Genomic DNA, 16601 nt, shown 5'->3' on the forward strand with positions numbered 1-16601 from the left:
TGGGAGCAGAGTCAGGGCATGTAAGATTCTTTCAAAGGGCTTATCTGCTGCCAAACATTTGCGCCACATAAACTCTTGTAAGTAAGAATCCAAATGATGGCGTGCTGTGCCATGTTGCCCCTTGTTTCTCCATTTTGCGGACCCCCAAAGACGCTCGATTGTTTGTGTGTGCACACCTGTTTCTGGGTATCCTGCCCGTTCCAACTCCTACGTGCTACAGTATATGCCCGCCAACAATCACTGTACATGGTGGTATCGGGCTCAATGTTAGTGTTAATGGCGGCCATAAGAGTGCTCGCGTCCCATTTTTGTACAATGGTGATGAAGCACTGCCCCGTTTCTCGTTCGATGTATCCAAACACCCATTGCTGCGGTAAAACGCGACCAACATTACTTTGAAAACATACTTTAGTCTACCTTGACGATCTGTCCCGGGCCACCAATATGGTGCTGCGGCTGTGCCATCATTGTACACGCCTCCCGCATCCAAGCGTTGTACAGCACCACAGTCTTATTCGACATGTTCAGCTCACGCTGGCAATACTCTACTGAGGTCAACTCCTCAGGAATAAATTAACCTCACAAGCATTAAGAATGACAAGTGGCACCCCGGGAAGAAATGGGCCGCTTTCAGGCTCACCTTTTGCCGGCATGCTTTTATGTGGCACCTCCACATGCACTCCTTGATGGACAAGTGCATGGGGTGCCCACTCGTGCACGTAGCTGTCACTGGCAGCAGGTGATGCTCCTGGAAAAAATGGACAGCGTCCTCCTCAGTCTGAGGGAGCGTGAATAGGCTCATTGATGATGCTGCCATCTCATCGAAATTAATGCAAATCACAGTCGAAATAACTGGAAAACTCTGAAAAATCACTAGCTTTGAAAAACACCTCTTTTCAGCACAGAAAATCACCTCAGAGTGAATTTCTGACAAGATGTGACAGGAGGCGGGAATGACATGGAGCGGGAAGGGTAAAATCGCATCGCATCGCATGTTAATATAAGGCGCCATGATAATACACAAGTACCAATCTTTCCTCTAGTCCAGGGGTTCCAGAACTTTTTGAATCACATCACCCTCAAGTTTTAGATGTTTTTTCAGGGCACCCCTAGAATAAATGTTTCTTATTGAGAAATTTAGGGAAAAAAAGAAATTAAATTAAGTAAATTTTTTTATATGTCATCATTAAGTTTAATTATGTGGGGAGGGACAGGATTCACTTGTTCCTATACATATATTATGATTGGCAGCTACTATCACTAGTTTTGCTTATTACAATGACAAGAAGTAATTTGCATTGGTCCTGGATAACCAATCTGAGGCACTCCTACACAGTTTGGGAATCACGGCTCTAGTCTAAACTCATGGTCACATGTCCTAGAGTCTTTCCTCAAAGCAAAATGATTGCGACAGTTCCTTATATATGCCCCTGATATATTTGTACGTGTTTAGCATGTTTCCCCTTTAAACCTCTCTTTTCTAGCATAAATAATCCCAACTTGTTCAATCTGTTTTAAATAGCTTAAATTCTCCAACAGTATCCTGTTGGCCTTGTTTGTCTCTACATGAGACCTCTACAAGGTCTCTTTCCTTCCTATTGTATTCTATTCATTGTCCAATGGCAGCACACCCCACAATCAATAAATAATACCATGTATATAGGTGTATAGGGGTCCTATCAATATAATCGATACCTTCCTGTGCGATTGACAAACCCCCCTGTTTTTGTTGTCTCTACATGACACTGAGCACTACACTCAAGTTTGTTATATATTTGGACTCCTAGATCCTTTTCCAGTTCTGATATACCCAATGCAACCCCACTTAGGTTATAACTAGCACACTGGTTATGTCTCCCAAGATGCATAACCTTGCGTTTATCCAAACTAAACCTCATTTTCCAATTGTTTGCTCACTCTTTTAGTTTGATAAGATAGCACTGAAGCGTGAAGAAATCTTTGATTGTTCTAGTTACTTTGATTAGTTTTATGTCATCAGCAAAGATGGAGACTTTTTTACCCATCTACTAATCCAGTATGTTGTGATTTACAGAAGCTGATTTACAGTGAGACCATGGTCACTGTTTTCCAGATGTTCTATTAGTTTGGTATTTGAAACTAAATCTATATTATTTGTTAATACTAAATCCAACAATGCCTAGCTATGAGTCCGCGTTTCAACCGATTGTGTGATAAACTGATCCTTGAGTAAGCATAGGAACCCACTGCTTTTAGCTGAGGTACTGGTCTCATTTGTCCAAAGTTATAATCCCCAATAATTAATACCTGACCCATATCTACCAATTGCCTCATCCCTTTCATTAATGTTAGGTTTATCTGTATCATACCCCTATTAAAACTTTATTCGATTTTTTTGTTATTTTCAGTTATCTCTGTCCACACAGCCTCAGTATTTTCCTCAGCTATCCCCGAGCTCATTTCCTTCCCACATGGTTTTAAGTTTGTTCTTACATAAAAGCAAGCCCCACTTCTACTTTCCCTGTCTTTTCTGTAAAGGGTGTATCCTTCCATGTTTATAGCCCAATGGTGTGACTCGTTGCACCATGTTTGTGTTATACCAATTATATCATAATCATTGCTTGTGGCCAGGGTTTCTAGTTCCCCAATTTTGCCTGCCAAGATTCTTGCATTGGACACCAAGCATTTCAGCAATAAGCGGCCCTCCAGCTGTTGATGAACTACACATCCCAGCATGCTTTGCATCAGTTTCAGCATGGCCAAATAGCAAAACTAAGGCAATGCATGGTGGGAGGTGTAATTCATCAACAGCTGGAGGGACACTTATTGCCCACCCCTGTTGTAGTACATTTTAAAATATATTAATTTTGCTTTCATTTTTTTAATGCTTTTTTTGTTTTTGTTTCGTTTCAGAGCATGGCCAACTTACCTCTAATATCCTGGAAAATATGATTGACAATATCGAAAATCAAATCAACAGTACACGAAAGAGACACCGTAGACACGCAAGTGACAATGATTACAACTTAGAAGTCCTATTGGGAGTTGATGACTCCGTTGTACGATTTCATGGAAAAGAATATGTACAGAAATATCTTTTGACACTTTTAAATATTGTGAGTCATTTAACTTTTGATTTGTTAAGCAAAAACATGATCTCAATAGTGTGGAGGAACTGGGGCATAAAGGGCCCACCAGGGGAATGCATTTGTAATGGTCCATGTTTAGGGGTGTGGCTGGTCTTCAGAGGGTGTTTGGCCTGCCACCAGAGGTTTGTCCAACCAATAAAGAGTGTGTATGTATGGATGTGTTTGTGATTACTAAGAGCAATGCCCTGTACAAAATACAACATAGTCCTGTGCAACATAATGTAACATATGTATAATTGGAATTGCTGAGTCTAGAAATCAAAGGGGAGGGTTGGTGAAGTGTAGCTGCAATAGTGAAGTGTTCGCAGAGAGGCGGGCCCATGGTAGTGGTGGTAGTGTAGTGTGTTAAGGGTAGTGAAGTTAGTGTAATGTAGTCGGAACAGGGAGAGGGGTGCAAGGTAGTGGTGTGTGTGTGTGTGTGTACAGGAAGGGGTGCAAGGTAGGGGTGGTTGTGTAATGTGCAGGGAGTGGGCTGTAGGGTAGTGCTACAGTATTGTGTGATCATGGGGGTCCAGGGTATCTGCAATAGTATGATGTGTGCAGGGAGGAGGATCTGGAGATAAACAAGAGAACTAGAGGAGAGGCAGGGCTGTGCACTGCAATATGTGATCCTAACGGGTACATTTATGTCTGGGCAGGGACAAGGGCTCCAACCATTGCTGCCTTCCTGGCATTGCGGTAAGTAGCCCATAGGCTACAATGGGCTACCACCATCTCAGAATGGCAGTAGCTGCAGAATTCAATGCGATGCAGCCCAAAACTTATGGGGGTGCTGCTGCAGGCGGGACAGGAGGGATTGCAGCAGGTATCAGAGATTGCATGCTGGCGGTACTTAATACTTATGGCTAACCCCCCAAAACTGGTGTTTTGGGGGAATTAGCCACAAATATTAAATAAATGGACACATGAGTTTTCTTACTCTGCTTATACATTTCCCTCGCAGGTTGAAGGACTATTTCATATGAACCCTAACATACCCATATTTGGTTAGATGTGCCCTGACTCATCTCATACTGATAACGTAGTGGCACTGATTATTTATCCTTTAATAGCACATGTTCTTCCAGGGTGTGGATCATTAGGTCAACCACAGGATGTCGACAAATTCAAAAGGTAGACATGGTGTTAGGTCAACAGGGTCATTAGGTCGACATTGGGAAGGTCAACATTCAAAAGGTCGACATGGGTTTTTCACATTTTTTCCCCCAAATGATGACAAAGTCAACATGGACCCCTTATCAGTGCACCACTTCCCCTCGCATGGCCCACTGTGATCACTATTATATTCTCCCTCCACGCCATAGAGGATGGTAAGGCATGAAATTCCACGGCTCAAGAAAAATGGGAAAAACCCATGTCGACCAAAATACTCGTGTTGACTTAATTACACTGTTGACCTAAAGCCATGTCAACCTTTTAAGTGTGTCGTCTAAGACCTGTCGGCCTCTAGTGGTCGACCTAATGCATGTGACTTTATACCATTCTTCCATTTCCCTTGACTTCAGTATACTAATGTTATTTATTGAGGTCACCTGATTTCAATTTTGTATCTGTTTATTTTTCAAGTAAACCCTGCATATTAAGGGCACCATACATCAGCAATTAATTGCGACAATTTTCAGATATGGAGATGATTGCCACAATTAATTTTAGATGTGTGGGCTCCCCCTTTTGGCAATCCCAATCAAAATCGCCAATCGATTGCTTAAACATGTTTAATAATCTGGTATTATCTGCAGATCTTTTTTATATGTGTGGGCATTCCCAATTCGTCTTCTTCATCTATTTACATTATGAACAGCAATCGATTGGGCAATTTCCAGATATGAAGATGCAAACTTTAGATGGAAAAATCTGCCGATCACTGAAATAAATCTGTAATGTGTGGGCAAAGTCAGATAGATTGTAAAATCCATTTATCTGGCCAAAAAATCCCTGTATCTGGAAATCCATAAATTGTGATTGCTGATGTATGGGGCCCATAAGTGTCCAGACTGCATATATCACAATAATACTTTCATTGTACAGATTGTACTCCAGATTATCACCATTGTTGATTGTTAGACAATGAAGGGGTCGAGTGCAGCATGTACCTGTATTTATCTTTGATTCCGTATAGAATTGCTTATCGGAGAATGTGGCAGCTAGCCCACATCAGGCACAAATACTTGGTGTGTAGGGGCAAAATATTATTTTAAAGGTAGACTGTAGTATCATAGGCAAAACTATAAAGTTGGTAAAGGGTGGTCTCCCTTACAAATTTCATATTTTCTTAAAGAAACAAATGCAAAAAAGGAATGGGGCATGGCCTTGCAGAAAAAGAGGACCTTATACTACATACATTGGCCAACATATGACGATCAGTGTACTATTTTGTCCCAAATTCTGTCATTAACACACCAATATCTGAGACACACACTGGACTATGGTGTTACTGGCCTGAGTGGTGGGCGGAGTCTGAGAATGGCTGGAGGGCTCTGCAGCATCCAGCAAGGGTGCACAGCCAGGATATTGGGCTTCGATGGACGTACGAGTGACGCTAGTCACACTACAATGTGTACCGTCAACTTGTCACGTGCACGCTTTTATTGACTGTGTGTCCGGGGTGAAGGGGGAGAACAAGGAAGTTAATGCAGAGTCCCGGTGGGTCTGCATATGCAGAATGACCAGGAGCTATTGCTGGAGGGTAATAAAAATAATAAACTATATTTTATGCGAATGGTTGGTCCGGTACAGATGAGCTTAATCTGAGAAAGCCACTGATTTCAGAGAAACGCGTTATGAGCTGGGAAAACCCTTAGCTTCATTATTGTACTACGAGGACAGAGCGATTACTAAGAATGAGAGACCCAAGCAGGATCCTGGTTGACTGTATGATTGGAGAACGAACAGCCCAGATGGTAATAGACTGCATGCTGATGGAATACTCCTGAACTGCATCTATACCGTGGATATCTATGCTCTGATTAGAACTGAGATACTCTTTCTCCAACATTTGAGTCTGGTCATATAACTTTTTTGTCACACATCTGCCCTCGGTGCTCTACAAGTCGAGTTGCACATAACCATAACATGATCTCTGTAGCACAGGGAGTCTTTGCATGCAATGCATCTTATTAACAAACAACATGATTATGATGCACAAGCAGCTAAAGCTGACTAAAGTGATGTGCAGCATGCCTATATTGTGTATATTGTGTGTAACTGTTGCTGTATCTGCTTATGAAATGCAACATTACAGTGTGTTTTGCAGTAAAATACTACATTACGGTGTAAATATAATTTTTCGATTAAGAATCATTGTAATGGAAAAAGCTGCACACAAAGGCGCTCAGGGATCCATTTGTGATACATAATGGGTCATTCTGAGCATCACCATGACTTCAATCATGGTACTGTGATAGGATGCCACCGGTTCATGAAAATTTCATCCATACTGGATAGTCCATGTTCATCTGTAATGGGGCCTACACACATAGCGAGTGTGCTGAGGGATCTGAGATATGCCAGATCACTCAGCACACAGTACTGCTCAGCACGCACACAGCCATGTGTAGCGCTATGTACTGAGCGAGCTGTCAGAGCCAGTGTTCCCTGGTGAGAGAACACTGGCGATGACGATATCTATGGTCCCTGTTCATTAGTCATTCTACTGGTGCTATTGCTGGCCCCTAGTGGAAGCATTTAGGAACAGCAGCAAATCTGCCATGAGGCAGAAGACCATGTATAAACAGAGTGGGGTCAACTTCTGCTTATCCTCATGGTGCGTAAACTCGCCATCACTCTTCTTATTCCATCGCTGAAGGGTTCCAAAATTCTACTGGCATTAATGTAAGCATTAATACTGTGCAGTCGCAGCTTAATGTAATGGGTTTCCATAGCTGATGATGCTGCATGCAAGCCTGACATCACCATGTCCAATGCCAAGCAAGTAACCATGACGCGTCTATGTTTGGCAGTCATATGGGCAAGTCTAAGTTGGCAGATGCCAGGAGAACGTCACCTGTCTGACTTTTTTATGCCATCTGTGAAGTTTGGTGGAGGAGGGATAATGCTATGGGGCTGTTTTTCAGGATTTGGGTTAGTCCCCTTATCTCCAGTGACAGGCAGTATTAATACTTCAGCATACCAAAACATTTTGAACAATGCTATGCTTCCAACTTTGTGTCAAAAGTTTGAGGAAGACTCTTTTCTATTCTTATATGACTGTACCCCAGTGCTCAAAGCAAGACCTATAAATATATGGTTTGACTCTGGTGTGGAAGAACTTGACTGGACCGCACAGGGCTCTGGCCTCATTCTCATCAATCATTTATGGAATGAACTGGAGATTGCAAGCCAGGCCTTCTTGTCCAACATCAGTGCCTGACCTTAAAAATGAAGGGGCACAAATTTCCACATGAAACACTCCAAAATCTTGTGGAGAGACTACCAAGAGGAGAGGAAGCTGCTATAGTTGCAACATGGAGATCGACTCCATATTAAAGTACAGGTTGAGTATCCCTTATCCAAAAACCTCAGGACCAGAGGAATTGGATAATGGATTAGTCTCTATTTCGGAATATTTTTATATTTCTATTAGGTATATTGATGTATCTTGCATTTATGTTTGTATAAACACAATAAACACATGTGATACACACAATTACAGTATATTTTATTTGTGCATGAAACAAAGTATGCAATCTCAGGCACTTAATATGAATGCAAAGCAATAGTTTTCTTGCACATACTGTATTTAGTGCCAGTTCCATATCATGTCCCACAGCATTGTCGAAACGCGTTGGTTTTACTTATAAGGAGGCAGTATCCACAATTCTATTGGAACTATATGTGGTGAGTTGAATGTGGGCGCCTTTCTATTCTCCCGCTGTAGTGTCCACAAGTCCTTTTCTCCATCTTGTTGTATATGCTCCTTTATATTTTATATATACTTTTTAATAATAAAATACCCACTTTTTAATTATCTGTTTGGTACTTGGTCCTTTGGTCAACAACAAATAAACCTTTATGGGAGGAAATACCACCAGGATGATGTAAGCATTTATGTGAGATTACAGATTTAGCCCCTCTCTTCTTTGCTCGGTTCTTGCCAGACCATCCCTGCTGGCGAGGGATTTTAAACCGTACAGTACTATATTATGAATATAGTTTCTGTTTTTCTATATGAGATCTTTCTAAGAAATGTTGAAGTGAATGTGAATGTACCCTTCCATTTGCTCCATAATCCCCGGATACGTAAATATACTCATTTATTTCTAGACTGGGCTCTATTAGGAATACCCATGCTTTGTGTTCTATTTCCATGTTCTGGGGGACCAAACTATCCCTCATTGGTATTTTCCCAATTGATGCTCAGGGCGCAGTAAGCTCTGAAGAAAAAACTTTTTCTTATGTCCCCAGTAATGCCAATTACAGATGTCCCATTAGTGCTTTTAGCAAAAAAAAATTAGGTACTTGTGAGTTATCCGGGCGTCCGATTTTTAAATCGGGTCGGATCGGGACATCGCATCGCATCGCATGCGACCATCGGATGCGATGCGATGCGATGCGATGACCCGATTTTTCCATAGGAATCAATGTTAAAATGGACTGAGTCCATTTTAACATGGAATTCAATGTGAAAAAGGGTCCTTTTCATACCCCTACTATCCAAGTGGGCATGGAGTTGGATATAAACCTGTGGCGAGCGTAGCGAGCCACCGAGCCCGAAGCGTGGCGAGCGTAGCGAGCCCCGCGAGGGGACACGGAATACCGTCCCCTCGCGGGGCTCGCTTCGCTCGCCACGCTTCGGGCTCGGTGGCTCGCTACGCTCGCCACAGGTTTATATCCAACTCCATGCCCACTTGGATAGTAGGGGTATGAAAAGGACCCCTTTTTCCATAGGAATCATTTTAACATTGATTCCTATGGAAAAATCGGGTCATCGCATCCGATGGTCGCATGCGATGCGATGCGATGCGATGCGATATCGCATCGCATCGCATCTGATTGTATGCCTTAACTTAAGGCATACAATCAAAAAATCGGACGCCCGGATAACTCACAAGTACCAAAAATTACATTCTGGAAACTATGGATAAGGAATAATTTGGATAAGGGATATTTGGATAAGGGATACTCAACTTGTATATGTATCTGAATACAATGCCATTACAGTCCATTTTGGTATAATGGTTAGGGTTGTCTCTATAGTGCGTGTGTGTGTGTATGTATGTATGTATATAATGTATATATACCATGTTTCCCCGATAATAAGACCTATCTCGAAAATAAGCCCTAACAAAATCCCCATTTTCCCAAGTCCGTACTCTAAAATATCCGTTACTCTGACCCTTCTATCCACCTCACCCCCGCCCTGCATGATGGATGCTGCTGCGGAATGGTAGCAGCCCTGGTACCACTGAAGCCTCCCGGTCCCAGGGATGCATTGCGCATGACGTCACAGTGCACCATCCACACTGCTTCTGTATGGTACACAAGCGGGAGCGGATTGACCGCAGTGGCGGGAAGGCTGAAAAACAGGAAAGCGTGAGTTGTGCTGAAAGGTGAGGGGCAGGACTAAGGGGCATAATATGTATTCAGTAGAAGCAGGACTGGGGGCATGGTGGGGATAAAAGCAGGAATAGGAGGCATGATGGGGATAAAAGCAGGAATCGGGGACATGTTAATTAAAATAAATGCTACCCCGAAAATAAGCCCTATTTTTTCGTAAAAAAAAAAAATTAAGGGAAAAACCTGGTAGTAGGCTTACTTCCATTCAGATGTGTTCTAGCAGCGGCAGTACCTTACAAGGAAGGGTATTTGATTGGGTTGCACTTGTTTTTTTTGCTTATGTTTCGATTTGCACTTTGCTGTTATATTTTTGGTCCTGAGGACAGGGGGAACTCCCCGAAAATATATTTGGTGGAATGGCATCCTAAATATGAGAGTTTATTTTGCTTTTTACTACTCCAGTCTCAGAGTGCAATTTGTTCTGGAGAAGCACTGAAGCTTGCTGCTACATTAACCCATCGAGTGCTGAATGACCTTGGATGGATGGAGATATATATACACTACTGTTCAAAAGTTTAGGGTCACTTAGAAATGTCCTTATTTTTTAAAGAAAAACACTGTTGATAAATGACTATTCCAGATGCAAATGTCTTGTTTTTAAAGGAATATCTACATACTGTAGGTGTATAGAGGCCCTGTTAGGGCTGCGGACGCTCGGCCTCGGGGTCTAGTGCCGGAGGGCTGCACACAGCGCTTCCGCCCAGCACCTCCGAGCGTCCGCGCGTCACTTCCGCCCGACAGGGAGACGCTGACAGGAACCGTCGCGTTCCCCAGCAGCCGCTCAGCAGTTGCCGGGCAACAGGGGACGCCGAGGGACGCGCGCTCGGCCACCTGAGCAGAATTAGGAGCCGGGGGCCGGGTCATGTAGGCCGCTGCTTATTTGCTGCACCATCCCTTTTAAGGGATGGCTGCAGGCAATATGGCACCGGTTATAGCTAATGCTCAGCTGTTTTTCTGGTCCCAGCTTCTGTTCCTCCCTGAGTTTCTGGTCCAGCTACCCAGTGCCTGGATCCTTTCTGCCCATTTCCCTCTCCTAGGGTCACGTAAGTGCTGCTGTGGAGCCTGGCTTTTGTTATTATCAGTTCTTGTGGCAATTAGCCCTTTTCTCTGTTGTCATTTTTGGCTGCCCAGCCTGTTTCTTTAGTTTAGACTTAGGTTAGCCTTTTACCAGCTCTGCTCATATCTTTTGCCAGTAAGGCTGGTTTTGTGTTTCAGGTATATTCTCCCACCTTTAGGGGTCCTCGTTAGGCAGGGAATTCATCCTGTTCTGATACCTGTTGTTTTGGGGTTTTGTTATCTATATCTGTCCGGTGGTGATACCCCATACTCTCCCACTTGTGCTTGCGACTGGGTCGCGTCCCGGTCCTTGGCCTGGTGCCGGCAGACAGGGTGTCTTTTCCAGTTAGGCCCGGTAGTTAGAGTTACTTCTTGAGCATACCTCTGACGATCGCTAGCCCTTTGTCCCCTCGTAAGACCTGGTTGCATCGGGGTTGGAGCGGGCCTAACTCGCTCCTTCGAACGTGGCGGCCACAGGTGAACACTAGCACTTGCAGGGGCTTGACATCTGCCAGAGGTACTTAACAGAGTCAGTGTAGGGTTCGCCGTGGCCATCCTAACCAGCGGTCCCGGCTATGGGCTCATGTCTGATGTCCCACTCCTAGCCCCCTGGCATAACCGCCCGATTTTCACCAACCATCACTCCAGTGTTCTAATGGTACAGTGTGTTTGCTAATCCCATTGGTTAATTAGAAAAACTTGAAAATGGTTGATTACAAAAACTTGAAATCCTTTGTAATTATGTTAGCACATCTGAAAATGGGTTTTCTCATTAGAGATGCTATAAAACTGGCCTTTCTTTCAGCTAGTTGAGTAATTCTAGAGCATCCCATTTGTGGGTTCGATTATACTCTCAAAATGGGCAGGAAAATAGAGCTTTCATGTGAACCGCGACAGTCTATTCTTGTTCTTAGAAATAAAGGATGTTCCATGCGAGAAATTGCCAAGAAACTGAATATTTCCTACAAGGGTGTGTACTATTCCCTTCAACGAACAGCACAAACAGGCTCTAATCAGAGTAGTGAAGTGGGAGGTCCCGGTGCACAACTGAGCAAGAAGACAAGTACATTAGAGTCTATAATTTGGGAAATAGATGCCTCACAGGTCCTCAATTGTCAGCTTCATTAAATGGTATCCGCAAAAGGCCAGGGTCAATGTCTACACTGAAGAGGCGACTCTGGGATGCTGGCCTAGGCAGAGTGGCAAAGAAAAAGCCATATCTCAGACTGGCCAATAAAAGGAAAAGATTAAAATGGGCAAAAGAATTATCGGACAGGACAGAAAATATTTGTCTGGGTTGTGCTGCACCAAAAGATTTTTTTTTTTATAATAAAATGTAACCTTTAATATATTTCTTAAAACTGCGAAATATCTAAAAAACACATAAATGTATATGAGAGAAACAATGTGAAAATAGTGTGTGTTGAAAAGCAGCACATGCGTGGAGACTGTGTGTTTAATGTTAATATCCTTTTAAATATAAGGTTCAGTGCATACATGCACAGTGAGTAATTGTAGCAAAAAGCTAGCTGTGCAAAGATACAGTATCTGTTGTTATACTATAATGTTACTTATTGGTAACAGCAGTCTTTGTGGGTTTTTAATACTGTAGTACCTAACTTCCTCTGGTGTTGGCACAATAGATTTTATTAAATTGCTTGCCATGGCATGGTGCATTGCTTCGCTTGGCACACTATTTTATTACACCGTAGTGGATGGTAGGGCATAAAATATTGCCTGTCGGCTCAAAAAAAGTGAAAAATCCCATGTTGACCTCTTGACTGATGACCTAGCCCATGTCGACCTAATGCATGTGTCAACATAATGACCCTGTTGACCTAACCCCATCTTGACCTTCAGATGTGTTGACCTTGATGCATGTTGACCATCAGTGGTTGACCCAATGCATGTCGACTTTCCTATTGTCAACCTTCAGATGGAGCGCCTGTCAGCCAGCCTGCAGGATCACAAGATGTCCTGGGCTGGTGCAGATAGGTGGACAGGAGCTCCATCTGATGGGGACACACAAGCGTCTCACACACTCGCACGTCACCGTCAGCAAGGTGGTAGGGTGTGGCGTCACTGCCCGTCTCCGCTTCACGTGGCAGCTGGTGGGGCTGCAGGGAGGTGCAGGGGACCAGCGGTGGGCAAGGGAGGGCTCTGACAGAATGGAGCGCGTACGCAGCTGGTGCACGCATGTCCCCTTCCATCGGCTGGCATGGACCGCAAATGGCGATTCTATCGCCAGGAGCAGCTCCACTGAGAGTTGCTCCATCTGTAGTGACCTTGTCCCAAGCAAGCTTATGGGATACAGCTGGTGGTAATGCACATACTGTATAACGGATTTTTCACTTTTTGCTGGAAATGTCCTTTATTTGTTTTGGCAAAACCAACTCCTTATCGTTGTGTGTTACATTCTTTCCATCCATGTAATTCAGATCCGTACTTTCATACTACGCATCCTCCAGCTGAATTTGTAGTATAATCATGGTTCTTATACATTCTGTCTGATGTATTCTTTTTTTTTTTTTTGCTATACCATTCCCTACAATTTACACACCAAGATGTGCTATTTTTGATCAGAAAGCCTCAAATGACAGTGTAACAACTACAGTTGTTGGAGAATTATAGGGAGAGGAAATGTGCTGAGCGGCATTAGGGTGGAGCTGCTGAGCTGTACAGTGGATGAGGAGGTTAAGGAAGGAATGTATTTCAAAACATCTTGAGAACTTTGTCCTTTTTGACACGGCAGAGTTGTGAATCTTGAAAAATGTTACATATTTAGAATTTTTATTTTTTAAAGTGCAAAGTTCTCTGGGAAAAACATCAGCATTTAATTGTGTTTAATTCTCACGATTTAGCAAGGCTGCACATAAACATACTGCAAAAGGCTAAATGAATGCCTATGCAGTTTATATATATTTTAAACTATAACTTTTACTGAATAATAAAACCAAGTCTGTGATTAATTACTCTTTTTTTAAACTATCCGTTAGCGTAAACTCTAATAATTGTGTGGTGTAGTCTATATAAGCCCGCATCAGATGGACTGCAGTGAAAGTCTCCATACAGTGTATATGACTATTTGTGTATTCCTACCAAAATGATCAGAATTGTTAAGGTGAAATATGTATCTAATGTAGTGGTCCTCAACCGCAGTCCTCAAGGCACACCAACTGTCCAAGTGTTATGGCTATCCAGACTTAGGCACAGGTGATTTCATTTGTACCTCAGTCTGCTTGATTATCCCATCTGTGAATAAGCAGTGATAGCCATACACCTGATACTCTTTGGTATAAGCGGCAGGGAGATCGCACCAGGCTCTGCTCCGCATTGTTATTGCTCAGCAGTGTCACATTTCTCTCAGACAGTGGACAGGGGGGTACATGTATGAAGCAGTGATAAGGTAGGAGGAGTGATAACGTGCCTGGTACTTAATCACCAGCCAATCAGCTCTTAACTGTCCCTTTTTAAACTCAGCCTGTAACAGTCAGGAGCTGATTGACCAGTGATAAAGTACCAGGCACTTTATCACTTCTCCTCCCTTATCACTGCTTTTTACATCTACCCCTGAGTCCTGCACAAACCACCTAACACTAGGAAACTCACTAGAGCATGATCACATACCCTCCAACATTTTATGGACAGTAATCGGCACACATTCAGAAAGGGGGCATGGCTGTGGGTAAATGGGCATGGTCAGTTATAAAGGGGGCGTGGTTACGCTCCCTTTCCAAATGTGTACTGGGCATTTTTTTCATAACAAATATATATTTATTATGTATGCCGCTAATTGCTCCCCCTCACCACCCTGCTGAATATGCTGCTGAGCTCTCCCCCTCACCTCCCCGCTGAATAATCTGCTCAGCGCTACCCCTCACCTCCCAGCTGAATATGCTGCTGGGCGATCCCCCTCACCTCCCACCTCAGAGATGCTGCTGCTCTGGCCATGTCCGCCAAGAATTTAAAAAGCTGTATGAGGCAGCGTTTGGGAGCTGGGCCGTGGGCTGCGTGATGTCATTGCGCGACGCACGCTGTCCCAGGCCGCAATGCACCACTGGGAACGGGTGCACTTGGCTAGATCTTAACCCCTGCCATGCCTGATCCGACCAGCATCACTGGATTCAAAGGAGCGGCTGGAAAAAAAAAAAAAAATAACTGGTACATTCGGTACATTTGTTTGTAGCCGGTACAGACCATAAAAAAACAGTACTGTACTGGCTAAATCAGTACAGTTGGAGGGTATGTGATCAGTGCTTTTATGGGACATGGGAGACCAAATTAAAAGCGCTCTAGTCTCCAACAGTAACTAGTATATTATATACTGTATTCCTGTATAAACATGGGTCCTGTCTAATACAGCATGTCATACAGAAATGTAGAGTAAGAAACAGTCTAACAGTTCTAGGAGTGCACATATAGGCCCTCAATCTGATGTCATTGCAGTACAATGTTCTCAGAATGGGCAAATCCATGTGCACTGCAGGTGGGGCAGATGTAACATGTGTAGAGAGAGTTAAATTTGGGTGGGGTGTGTTGAAACTGAAATTTCAGTGTAAAAATAATGGGTACTTGTGTATTATCACGGCTCCCACGATTTCCATCTTATGGGATCTTATACAATTTAAAATTGTATACCATTGTATATGGCATACAATGGCATACGATGAGATGAGATTTTAAATTGTATAAGCACACTAATGGGTGCTTTCAAGGTCAATTGGCCCCCCTATAAGATTTTTAATTGTATAAGCACCCTAATGGGTGCTTACAATGTTAAATGCACCCCCACGCCACCCCCACTATCAACGCCAACCCGAAGCGTGGCAAGCGCAGCGATCCCGCGAGGGGCAGTGGTACGCGTCCTCCGACCTTTTCATACCCCCACTATCCATGTTGGCGTGGAGTTGATTTTATATAGTGTGGCGAGCGCAGCAAGCCACCGATCCCGAAGCGTGGCGAGCGGACGCGTAATACTTTACATGTATTACGCGTCCCCTCGCGGGGACTGTCGGAAATGTCGGCACGCAGTTTCTGTATATTGTCCTACTCCCATGTTGACCTGTCTCCTATGCTGCAACTCCATGGGCTGTTCTATACAACTTAATGTACAGTACCCGTTTGAGTTAGAACTTGTATACTTTAAAAGATCTGGTGTAAATAGCATGTCTGTGACTTTGGCCATTGAATCTCAAGGACAGAGTAATCGGGTTAGATTTAATAGGATTAATAGATTTTTTAAAGTGGCAATCATTTACACTGCAAAATCAAACTGGTTTTGCAGTGTAAATGATTGCCGCTTTAAAAAAACTGGAAATTTCTCACCAAATCTCTCACTTTCTGAATCTCTTATCCTATTAAATCTCACCCATTTTGTCTACTTTATGTGGCATTTAGGACTGTCATCTTTCTCTGTCTGACATTTACACAATCTCATGGTTTAATGACAAAGCAAATTTTGTTGCTGCTAAAATGTTCCATTCAGTTCAGACCTGTTCCAATTCACAGCCCTGCCGAATATCGAACGATTGCGCAAAGGCATGCTGCGCAGTGCGCATGCGCAATGCCATCCTGAAAATTAAGCCAGCGACTGCTTATCGCTGGCTGTTTGCAAGATGATTGACAGCTGTCCGGCATTTGGCGGTGCACCCATGCATTTTCTGGGAGTGTCGAGGAAAATGTAGGTGAATCCTGGGCGTTTTCAAGGAGGACCTATGACATCAGCTCCGGCCCTGAACTTCTCTCCGGTATTGCAGCACCAAGTAAGCATTAAGCTATGCCGCTGTTGCACACGGATGGGGGTGGTGGAATCCATTTGATGGTGAGTGATTGCATATGGGTTTACCCCCTATTCGCACAGCT

The 16601-nt window shown here is 43.4% G+C and overlaps 1 protein-coding gene across 1 annotated transcript in view; it reads left to right on the top strand.

Moving 5' to 3' along the window:
- LOC146074120 (A disintegrin and metalloproteinase with thrombospondin motifs 2-like) overlaps positions 1-16601 on the top strand; it is a 301085-nt gene that overhangs the window by 115093 nt on the left and 169391 nt on the right. The window contains exon 4 of the mRNA XM_083181900.1: positions 2893-3095. Within this exon, the coding sequence (XP_083038026.1) occupies positions 2893-3095 (203 nt within the window). The remainder of the gene's footprint in view (positions 1-2892; positions 3096-16601) is intronic.

The sequence above is a fragment of the Crinia signifera genome, chromosome 4 (genome assembly GCF_055691185.1).
Source record: "Crinia signifera chromosome 4, ASM5569118v1, whole genome shotgun sequence".
Classification (NCBI taxonomy): Eukaryota; Metazoa; Chordata; class Amphibia; order Anura; family Myobatrachidae; genus Crinia; species Crinia signifera.